The 12,057-nt window shown below is 39.1% G+C and overlaps 1 protein-coding gene across 2 annotated transcripts in view; it reads right to left on the reverse strand.

Annotated features, from left to right (window-relative positions):
- myofl (myoferlin like) overlaps window positions 1-11,688 on the reverse strand; it is a 35,200-nt gene extending 23,512 nt beyond the window's left edge. Inside the window, exons 1-13 of one of the 2 annotated variants that reach the window (XM_047812081.1) lie at window positions 11,472-11,688; window positions 10,954-11,009; window positions 10,768-10,859; window positions 7,445-7,553; window positions 6,843-6,939; window positions 5,710-5,876; window positions 5,502-5,630; window positions 5,060-5,122; window positions 4,903-4,953; window positions 4,762-4,792; window positions 4,368-4,483; window positions 4,119-4,245; window positions 3,919-4,022 (exon numbers count right to left, since the gene is read on the reverse strand). In XM_047812081.1, coding sequence (XP_047668037.1) covers window positions 3,919-4,022; window positions 4,119-4,245; window positions 4,368-4,483; window positions 4,762-4,792; window positions 4,903-4,953; window positions 5,060-5,122; window positions 5,502-5,630; window positions 5,710-5,876; window positions 6,843-6,939; window positions 7,445-7,553; window positions 10,768-10,859; window positions 10,954-11,009; window positions 11,472-11,559 — 1,230 coding nt within the window. In that variant the 5' untranslated portion in view covers window positions 11,560-11,688. The remainder of the gene's footprint in view (window positions 1-3,918; window positions 4,023-4,118; window positions 4,246-4,367; window positions 4,484-4,761; window positions 4,793-4,902; window positions 4,954-5,059; window positions 5,123-5,501; window positions 5,631-5,709; window positions 5,877-6,842; window positions 6,940-7,444; window positions 7,554-10,767; window positions 10,860-10,953; window positions 11,010-11,471) is intronic. The other variant, XM_047812082.1, reaches the window with a different exon arrangement.
- Window positions 11,689-12,057: the final 369 nt, after the last annotated feature.

Consider the following 12,057-nt stretch of genomic DNA (forward strand, 5'->3'; position numbering starts at 1 on the left):
TCAGCCATGACCACCCATGCTTCTGCTCCTTATGTGTTGCGGCCTCCTGGGTTTGTCCCTGCCAGCTTGCTGTTTCAGGGCACTAAGCGAGGCGTGCAAAGTAACACCTGACACCTCACCTAAATGTCAGACCATTTGATAGCATGGAAGCTTCTGCTGGGTGTGTCACAGTGGCCTCCCCCTGTCAGGTTGTGCTGCCCACTGTTGTTGGCACAGACCAAACCTCGTTCCTCCAAGAGGAAGTTCTCTCGCTTCTCAGGAAAGAGGCCATAGCACATGTTATCAGGACTCTGGCTTTTACAGGCAGTATTTATTTTGCTCTTGTGGCCTAGCCCTTTCACTATGCACATTTACAAAGTGCATGGATGCTGCCCTGGCACTGCTGCACCCTCAGGGAATCCGTGTACTGAATTACATGGACAACTGGCTCATTCTGGCCCAGACGTGGGCCATTCATGAAGGCTTTTAACCTCACAGACAGCTGTGGCTCTCTAGCCAGAGTGCGCCATGACTAAATCAACCTTCTTATACAGTAGTTGCTCTTTGTTGGCGCTATTGAGTTTAGTTCTGGCCCCTGAGGGGGGAACAGTTCCTAGAGGCAGGCCTCTCATCTGAAGTGACGGAGACTCTATACAATGCTAGGCCTCCCTCCACTAAGAAGCTGTATGCTCTGATGTGGAGGCTTTTCTGCCTCTAGTGCAATGAAAGCTGTCAGGATCCAGTTCACTTCCTTGTCATTACAGTGCTGGATTTCCTGTAGTCTAGCCTTTCTCAGGGCCTGTCCCCATCTACTTTAATGGAGTACATGTCTGCCATCGCTACTAACCACGAACCTGTCCTTGGGGCCTCCTTGGCTAGGGACCCTCTGGTCTCTCGCTTTCTGCACGGTGTCAGATGACTGAGACCTTCCTGCAGGCCCCCTTCGAGCCCTTGGAGTTAGCCTCTTAGAAGTTTCTGACACTGAACATGGCTCTGCTCTTAGAAAAAAGAGTGGGAGATTTGAAGGCCCTGTCCATCACCCCTGCCTGCCTAGAATTTGCCCCTGGCATGTCCAAGGCTATCCTGCACCCCAGGGTGGTATATGTCCCCAAGGTGCCCAGGATGGCAGGTTGTCCACTCATCCTACAGGCCTACTGTCCTCCACCTCATGAGTCGGTGGATCAGGAGAGGCTACATTTTCTTTGCCCAGTAAAGGACTTGAGGACTTATGCCCACAGCCCTGATGCAGCTTCGAGTACCCTCGATAGAGAACTACACCAGGTTCGTGTGTAACCCGGGTTCCTTGAGGAGGGAACAAGAGGGTGCTTTGCTGGCCATGCCCCGGGCATCCATTCGCGCTTCTTTCAGACAAATAGGAGCTGGAGTAATGTGACGTAGATGCCCTTATATGGACTTAATGGCACATAATCACTTTGTCACATGACGTTCCCGAGACATTAAATTGGTGTGTTCTTTCTATACTGACAACTCAACTGCTAATCTCACTCTGACTAATGAACATGCAAGTGACTTGCAATTGATTTGTTGCTATTTCACAGATAAGTCAATGTTCCAATGACTTACTTTCCTAGATGTTTAGAAATCATGAGGAAACATGCAAACAGAGTTGCCACAGAGTTATTATTGCTTTTAGTTGTCAATAAATAGGAACTGCAACAAGCAATACTTGAGACTCATCAGGGCAGCAATTGCCCTTCCCCATGACACACATGACTATGAAACGTTTAGCGGATTAGTTTGTTAATACTCCACATCTGCAGAAAATGTTTTATAGCAAACAATTAAATTTAATACATTTCCAAAATAAATGTCAATAAATTTCCACCTAAATGTCAGACCATTTGATAGCATGGAAGCTTCTGCTGGGTGTGTCACAGTGGCCTTCCCCTGTCAGGTTGTGCTTCCCACTCTTGTTGGCACAGACCAAACCTCGTTCCTCCAAGAGGAAGTTCTCTCGCTTCTCAGGAAAGAGGCCATAGCACATGTTATCAGGACTCTTGCTTTTACAGGCAGTATTTATTTTGCTCTTGTGGCCTAGCCCTTTCACTATGCACATTTACAAAGTGCATGGATGCTGCCCTGGCACTGCTGCACCTCCAGGGAATCCGTGTACCAGACGTGGGCCATTCATGAAGGCTTTTAACCTCACAGACAGCGGTGGCTCTCTAGCCAGAGTGCGCCATGACTAAATCAACCTTCTTATACAGTAGTTGCTCTTCGTTGGCGCTATTGAGTTTAGTTCTGGCCCCTGAGGGGGAACAGTTCCTAGAGGCAGGCCTCTCATCTGAAGTGACGGAGACTCTATACAATGCTAGGCCTCCCTCCACTAAGAAGCTGTATGCTCTGATGTGGAGGCTTTTCTGCCTCTAGTGCAATGAAAGCTGTCAGGATCCAGTTCACTTCCTTGTCATTACAGTGCTGGATTTCCTGCAGTCTAGCCTTTCTCAGGGCCTGTCCCCATCTACTTTAATGGTGTACATGTCTGCCATCGCTACTAACCACAAACCTGTCCTTGGGGCCTCCTTGGCTAGGGACCCTCTGGTCTCTCGCTTTCTGCACGGTGTCAGATGACTGAGACCTTCCTGCAGGCCCCCTTCGAGCCCTTAGAGTTAGCCTCTTAGAAGTTTCTGACTCTGAAAATGGCTCTGCTCTTAGAAAAAAGAGTGGGAGATTTGAAGGCCCTGTCCATCACCCCTGCCTGCCTAGAATTTGCCCCTGGCATGTCCAAGGCTATCCTGCACCCCAGGGTGGTATACGTCCCCAAGGTGCCCAGGATGGCAGGTTGTCCACTCATCCTACAGGCCTACTATCCTCCACCTCATGAGTCGGTGGAGCAGGAGAGGCTACATTTTCTTTGCCCAGTAAAGGACTTGAGGACTTATGCCCACAGCCCTGATGCAGCTTCGAGTACCCTCGATAGAGAACTACACCAGGTTCGTATGTAACCCGGGTTCCTTGAGGAGGGAACAAGAGGGTGCTTTGCTGGCCATGCCCCGGGCATCCATTCATGCTTCTTTCAGACAAATAGGAGCTGGAGTAATGTGACGTAGATGCCCTTATATGGACTTAATGGCACATAATCACTTTGTCACATGACTTGACTGCTAAACTCACTCTGACTAATGAACATGCAAGTGACTTGCAATTGATCTGTTGCTATTTCACAGATAAGTCGATGTTCCATTGACTCACTTTCCTAGATGTTTAGAAATCATGAGGAGACATGCAAACAGAGTTGCCACAGAGTTATTATTGCACTTAGTTGTCAATAAATAGGAACTGCAACAAGCAATACTTGAGACTCATCAGGGCAGCAATTGCCCTTCCCCATGACACACATGAATATGAAAAATTTAGCGGTTTAGTTTGTTAATACTCCACATCTGCAGAAAATGTTTTATAGCAAACAATTAAATTTAATACATTTCCAAAATAAAGGAAAAGTGTAAGTGTAGACATTGTGTCTCTGATGTACACAACCATTTCAATTTCATGAACAATTTGGAGAAGGAAAGGGGGATTATGTGTGAAGTGTATTTTTGTTTTATTCAAAGGAGAAGAAAAATGTCTTCTGATTTACTTTTGGGGGAAACAGAGTTTAAAATCCATAGAGAAATATTTTGCAGGTGACAAAAAATCCTTAGTAGCACTACAGTAAAAAAAATATATAAAATTCGAGCAATATGAAATGGTCTTTCAAGCTGCAACACACAGTCTATGTCTTATGCACTTTATACTTATGCACTCTCAGGAAAATGATAGAGCAATACAGGTGAAAACACTATCATTGTGGAATACTGAATACTAATACTGAATAAGACACAACTGACATATAATTATATAATAATATTCCAGTTTCTATTTTAAGCCTTAAGAATATGTAAAGAAAGAAAATATAAAATCAATTCAGGATTTTACCTTTTTGCCTGCAAAATTAACTTCCAAAAATGGATCCACAAGGTTTTTCTTGTCACCCTCTCCTCCAAAAATGTTCTTGACAGTCTGCCCAAAAGCATCGTCCACTAAATCATGTAGAAAAATCAGAAAACACAGTAACAAACTTACTCTTTACAACACAATAACGATGTTGTTTGCCTGTTGTATGTTGCATGGCTCACTCTGTGGCATGTCCTCTGCACGATACACTTTAAGAGAGAGAGTCGCTGAGCGCTGTGTGACCCCGGGAGGCAAAAGCAAGTTGCTTTCAATGTCATCCTGCTCCTCATTGCTCTCTTTCTTTTCTGTCTGCATCCCAAAGTACAAATAAACACATAAAGACATCGAACACTTCAAACACACACATTTTTAGAAGACAAAGTTTGTGAAAAATGTAGACATTAATATTATATAATAAGTAACATATGTACCGGAGGCTCATCTCCAGTTCCCACAATGATCATGTTGGCTTTCAGGTAACCTCGAGCACCAGAGCTGGAGTCATCTGGATCACTCAGCAGCAGCCACTTCTTCATTATAGCATGAGCTTAGAAAATAAAACAAGAAAAAACAGTAAAGGAGATAATGTAATAAATACTATAATATAAAATAAAATAATACTACTAATAATGATCAGGCAGGAGAGATGATATGATGTTTCAAGAATCCAGCTAGCAGTATTATTAAATATGTATTATTATTATTATTATTATTATTATTATTATTATTATTATTATTATTATTATTATTATTATTATTATTAATAACAGTATTGTTAACTAGATACATTAAGATGTAGTGTGTAAGGCTGAAGGGGTTGCATACCAGGCTCATCATAGACATAGCCAACATCCAGCTTTTGGAAGCAATAATGTAAAAGAAAAAGGTGCACTGAAATTAGTCATATTGTGGATACAAACATAAAAGTAATAAAGCTGAACACAGACTATATGGACAATAGATTACCTTGAACTCCCCCAGAAGACTGTCTGATCTCAGGGAGGATGAGTTATAAACCTATATTTAAAGATCCACATAAGGAGTTGTATTGCTGGTGATGTCATTTCATGTGCAGAAGTCATCAGATACAAGGGGAAAATGAGTGATTGTGTGCTCATCTTACCCGAATGTAGATGTTCTCATCAAAAAGCTCAGAAGGCAGCATGTTAACATTGTAGAAGAAGATCTGTAGAAATATTTACATCACAATATGACAAGCATCATATCTCAAACCATCAGTCACATAATTTATGCAGCCTTTTAAATAACTGCTAACAGAGCATAAAAAAGTAAACATGGCAGGTTGCGGTGTTCACATGAAATGTCAAAGAAGTGTCACAAAGTATTTGAGAGACTCACTGAAGCAGCTGGAGGCCAAAGGGTTCAAGGGTAGAAAAGCAAAGAACCAGCAGAAATAGGGCATGACAGTGGTAGGACAGGAGCAGCAGAGCTGACACAATGCAGTTCACATAAAGCCAGATTAAGAGAAGATCTATAAAACATGATAATTTTGTGCCGATATGACGAACACTGACAATTCAGCATTTCAACTAAAAATTTCTTACCTCATCAAAAAATGGATTGTTTCCTCTCTTGATCCTTGTCCTGTGGGTCTGTCCACAAACGCTTACTTTGACAACTGGTTTAATGTTATTTCCAGGAAACTGTCGACCCTCGATGATTCGGATGCGAATCTAACAAAGAACCATGAGTCTGATTCAAAGCAATCAGCAAAATATTTGTCACATAAATTGTGCCTGGGAAGTGATGTACCTGGAAATCTTGGGGTTTGTTAGACAGAGCTTTCTGTCTTTTTCTACGGATCATCTTTTGGGGTGTTTTTCCAGGCTGGCCAGGTGCAGGTGCCTCTCCTGGAGCCCGTGGATCTCCCCAGTCTGTAGTTTCATCATCACCATCTTCTTTTCCAGCAGGTGAAACACCTAGAGGGATAACAAGGGATCCTTTATGTGTGTTTCATTAAGCTTTTACATCATGAACAAAAAGCCTGCACACCTCTTCAAAATAACAGATTTAACCAAAACAAGTCATGTCAGACTTTTTCCACTCTTGATATGAAATTACATCATAATAAAAACTGTCTGAAAAACAATCTGGAATATCATGGAAAAACAGGAAAAAAATAAAATAATAACCTGGTTGCATAAGTGTGCACACCCTTTTAGAATCAGGTCTGTGGCTGGGTTAGTATTCAAAAGTATTTGTTGTTTAGCTTTCATTAGTAAAATTATTTTGATTAAAACCTTTTTCTGTAGCATTTTCATTCACATATTTTCAGTTTCATCAGAGTACAGAAACTGTGGTCTCTCTTGTCGAAACATATGAATCATAACAACAGTGTGTGCGTGTGTGTGTGTGCATGGGTATATACTATCAGGCATAAAATTATGACCACCTTCCTAATATTGTGCTGGTCCCCCTTTTGCTGCCAAAATAGCCTTGACGCTTCAGGGCATATATTCCACTAGGCCCCTGAGGGTGCGCTGTGTTATCTGTCACCAAGAGGTTAGCAGCAGATCCTTTAGGTCCTGTAAGTTGTGAGGTGATTGACAGATATGTGTGTGTGTAGCAGCCTGTATTTCTGAATGTGTGTAGCAGCCTGTATTCCTGAAGTCCTGGAAATGCTGATAGTATTGTCTGTTGGTGTTTTTTGCACGTTCCTCCTTTGATTTGCATCACTGATTTCCATACTGAAGGGCAGCACAGCAGCCCATTGAAAAGTGGCTTTCAATGGTAGTCTAGCTCAGTAACAGATTCGTTAAAAAAAAAAAAAACGAACAGAGCTCATAATGCTGACTAGGAAATTCCTTAAATGTCCTAATAAACCTTTTCAAGATTCCACACATAAAAAAATGTCAAAATGTATTAGGGAAGCTAAAGCAACTGACCTGCTTCTCCAGCACTGCTATCTCCATCGACTTGTACATTCGGATTAGTAATAGCACCGGCAGGAGGCTCATATCCAATCAGTAAACTTACGGTTGCCTGGAACAATGCAAATCCCCATACATACTTAATATCATTAATATGATCTACCACTTACATGCATTATGTCATGCTTGAGTCCATATGTAATGCTTTAAATGTCTTTAAACAGCAATTTATCAACAATAACAAATGCTTTATTTATTAGAGAATAATGATGTAGATTTTTTTTTTGTTTATAATTGGATTTAATGTTGTAGAAAGTCTACCAAACAAGTAACTCCCTGCTATCATTACACTGTAAAAGCTATAAATAATTGTTCCCACACCAAAACTCAGCTTGCAACAGAAAAAACAAAAAACAAAGGATGAAGCTGAAGACTCCTTTCAGAAATGCTACATATAGACTACCGAATATAAAGTTTTTTTTTATTTTTATTATTATTCATTCAAGTTCCTGGGCAAGTTGTTACTTTAGAAAAAAATAATGTATTTGCTGTGATCAATGTATCACCTATAGTGTGGTTTAATGCATTGTGTTATACACTACAGATGGGAAAATTACCCCTGAATCTTGCTTCTTCTCATTGACAAGAGGGACATTTCTTGAAGGCAAAGACTTTGTCTGACCACTGGCCAAATCACGGAGAGAGATTTTTGCAGAGCCAATCAATCTGCAAAGGAAGAAAATAATGAGTTAATAATAAAAATAAAAATAATAATGTTAATATGCATAAACAAAAAATGCACAACACAGTGTTTATTAATAAGATACGGCTATCCAAACAAAATTTAGTGCTAGTATTACAGTATATCAGCCATAATAAGCAAATGCTAAGAAAACACAATGTAGAAAGTTCACTGTACATACTCAAGTTGATTAAATGCACTTGAACAGAAAGTGTTTAGTTTCACTACTCATATCTAAATTCCCCACCTGTAACTAAATCTCAAAATGTTAAGCTCATTGCACAGTAAAGTACTTTTTTCCTGGCTCTGGTAGTTGCAGTGGTAGTTGAGTCACTGTGACAGAGCACAGACTCATGCAAGTACAGATGGCACTTAACTGTTAAATATCACTGTTTTAAATTGAGCAAACACATTGCAAAACGCAAGTTTGAAAAAAAGTCACATCATATATTGTTTCTATCATTTCTAAAAAAAGGCTACACTTGATGCTAGCTTTACTCATCTTGGTTGCTAAAGGAGTAGGTTATAAACTTCCTCAAACAATAAAACGCAGAAGCAAATGGGAGGCAATGGAAAAATACATGAGGCTGTAAGTAATTATAGTGAGCCACAGGCATGAGATGTTTCAGGCTGCATGAAGTTTAACCACCAGCTTTAGAGGGAGGAGCCCTGGCCTGAAAATTTCACTATAGCCCGCTGCTCGATCTGTATACACACTCTACCACATCATCAATCACAGTAAAATGGGCTTAGAAGTCTATAACCTAAGGATTTACTGGCATATTTTTATTCATTTGTCTTAATTGTTGAGAAACCTGAGGAAAAATAAAAAAGGAAGACAGCTAATCGTGGGAGCCACAAGTTCCTTATATTGTACAATTTCATAAATTCTGAATCACTGTGCATAGAATAAAAAAAATTAAACAAAAAAAAAAAAACAGTTCCCCTTCTGGTGTTCTCTGATTAAAAACTTATTCCAGAGTGTCAGATGTCCATGATAATAAACCTCCATTAAAACAGGACTAATGTGCCTGTGTTTAGAAAAAAGATGCTTGTACAGTAGTATACTCAGTGGCGTTGAGAACTAAAACAATAGGACACATGAGTAAGCTTTAAATCTTTCTTGGTCTATCAATTTAAAGGGAATTTTTATTATCTAAATTTTCTCTCTTTTACTTCTGTTTTTGTTAAATTAAAAAGAGTACATCTTTATGTCTACTGGTCAACACAGAGTGACAAATCCTCTGATCTGATACTATGCTCTTTTTTGCTCACACTGTTTCATTTCCCCAGAGTGACAGAGCATTCTACATCAAACTGTGGTATCCTGCTTAAGCCTTAGCTTGTGCATAAACTGGGCTGTAATCATAGAAGTACACATATTAGTACAGCACAATATGAAATATGAAATATCAAATAACATCAATTATACGATGATGAAATATCCCACAATTTACTTTACATAATGTGAATGTTAGGGGCTTCACTGACCTTTAGCTAACTAGACATCTCGGTAATTTAGCTAGCTAAGTGATATAAATGGAGACATCTTTTTGGTCAACTGCCTGTAAACCATAACTATGTTATTATTGCTATTTTCTGCATTTGATGCTCAAGCAGGAGCCTTATTTGCTCTTGCTATCTAATGAAGTCTCATTCTCAAGTTATCTGCTCAGCTGCAGTTTCACCTGATGTGTAGTTCTGTATATTAGATAAACACTGTACTTACTATATATTACATATACACTGTTCACACAAATATGAACATCTTCTATTTATTTTATATAACCTAATATATTGTTTGTGGGAGATCAAAGATCCACACAGGCTTACACTCACTTAGAACCAACTAGACCTTGAGGTTCGTCTGAGCACGACCAAAGTTTGCATACAAAAAGAACAATGAGAAAAATTTCAGTTTTTCTTGTGTAACTTATACTAAACCTTTTCTATCATACTATCTTCATAGTCCTCAATATGGGGCATGTTCATTATACATTTGTATTGAATATGAAAGCAACAGTCTCAACAGTGATTTTAATGCAATGGAATTTTGCAAAATGTAAATTAATGGAAACTTTTCCACTCTTCTGTATATGTATTTGAGCTGTTCAGAAGCAGGAATGTTTAGTTAGTGACGAATTTCCTTAAAGGAGGTTTTTGAGATTGTTTGGGAAAACATGGAATGTAAAACCAAGTGTATGAGTCACATCTCAGACAAAAAGCAGCAAGATCTAATTTCTCAAAAATACATCAAGCCTCATCCTAATGCACAGTTAATACAAAAAAAGCCATATATATACTCAAATATGATCCAACTGTGCATTAGAAATATTACCAAACAGATTTATAGGTCAGCATAAAAGGATTTCTGGCAGACTCCATGTGGAACATTTCTTTAAAAGTGATTAAAACAACAGTTACAGTAGAAACAAGTCTTGACAAGCAGTTCCACATTACTTGCCTCATGCACTGTGGCAATTTGCTTCACTCCAACAATGGAAAAAAAGTGTTTTCAGTCTTCCAAGGCTCCCAAAATGGGGATTTTTAGCAGGAACTTTTGGCTCAGGTAAACATACTGTATCCCTCTAATCAGTACAACAACAACACCAATGATAATGTTCAGATATTTTTCACTTACTAGGCTAACTAAAGACACATTACAAAGCTAAGCTGAGCCTTATCTGTGGACCTGAATCTAACCCTATCAGAAAAATAAAAGTAATAATAGATGTCGTAGTATGATTGTTATAATATAATGCTGGGGGGAGGGGGGGGGGGTTCTGGGTTCTACTCTCACATAACAGAGCAAGTACAGACATAGAAGCTAGGTGTGGCAGTGAGGGATCACTGTACATGCTGAGTCTTCTCTGTTTTCATCTATGTAATGTTAATTCTACAGTTGCACTGGTTTATTATATGTTTTACCTAATACAGAAAGAGTGTAGGTGTTAAAAACCTAGGCATAATGTGGTTTTCACAGCTTTCTCATCCACTTCATTCAACGCTCTGACAGTGGACACACTAAAAGACAGTGTTTGGTGCATCTGTGCAATTATTCAAGCTTTTATATATATATATATATATATATATATATATATATATATATATATATATATATATATATATATATATATATATTTAAAAGACTTTAAAAGATTATCTTTAAAAGACTGCCAAAAGTGTCAAAGTGCATACTTGTCCTTCCCGATGGTCTCATAGTCTTTAACCACAACATCGATGAATGAAGAAGAGTCCAGAGGTGAACCTTTTAAATCAAACTCAAGAATCTGTAATGGAAAACAAGAACAACAGCTAAGTGCCATACAATATAATCAAAATTAAGACATTTTCTGTATCTGAGCATCAGTGTATTTCACTCACCTCATTCCACACAGGGTTTAACTCATTGGAAATAGCTTTGGTTTTCTTTTTTTCACCTGGAAGAAGTTTAAGCAAATTAAGAAAGCAAGGGATGGTTCTTTAGTTATACTACAATGTAGTGTGTATAAACAACCCCTCAAACAACTATTTAACCAGCGATATTCATTACGTGTCAAGTTACTTGGAGAAGGAAACATTTTTTCCCCAAACTGCGACGCGCCATTTGTGTCCTTATAAGGAAATCTACTCTGTAGCTCGAGACATCACAATAACCAGCTTTTAGTTATAAACACAACAGAGTTTGTCCCAGTGGATACTTTTAGAAATGGTACAAGAGACGCATGCATTCTGGTCGCTTTCAATCCGAGCTTTGCCAAAATGTAAGAAACAAAGCATTACTTATAGTGACTGTACAGTGTTCCTTTTATTTATTTATTTATTTATTTATTTATTTATTTATTTTAAAAAACATTTTTACTTGTATTAGTTGCACACAAACTCGAAAAGTATAAACTCACCTTTAAAGATGACTGTGGCAATGGGGTCAGGGTTGCCGAGTGTCTTTTTAGGGATTGCTTTAGCGCACTCGACCACCACCTTCAGCATGGTGCCCACTGGAGTGTTAATACAATCCGCAGCTTCTATTCATAGGATTCAGGTTTTAAGGAGGAAGCGCGCGAGCGACAAGCAGGCTGGGGAAGGAGAGGAGGGAACAGTGTAATAAAGCTCTGAGGTTAGGCAAGAAAACCACAACAAGAACACCGGTATCCACCCTTTAAAGTAGGAATTTGACTAAAATGACGCACTGACATGTCAATCACAGGAAATGTGAAGTGATGGTACAGGTGAGCAACCTGTAAATCATGTCATTATATTACAAAAAAAAAATAAAATAAGATAAAATATTGGTGCAGTCAGCGACTAATAAACATGGATTAGCTTGTAAAGTGTAAATAGTCGTTATGTTACTGCGATAGTTTGGTTAAGCTACTGGTTTTGTATATTAGTGTGTATATTGATTGTACAAGGTTTGGGAGAACAATCTGCAACAGTAAATTCGCAGCACCACCTAGTGGTCATGAGGAGAATGAACGGCTCCAAACT

This window comes from Tachysurus fulvidraco, chromosome 4, assembly GCF_022655615.1.
Source record: "Tachysurus fulvidraco isolate hzauxx_2018 chromosome 4, HZAU_PFXX_2.0, whole genome shotgun sequence".
NCBI classification, from domain to species: Eukaryota; Metazoa; Chordata; class Actinopteri; order Siluriformes; family Bagridae; genus Tachysurus; species Tachysurus fulvidraco.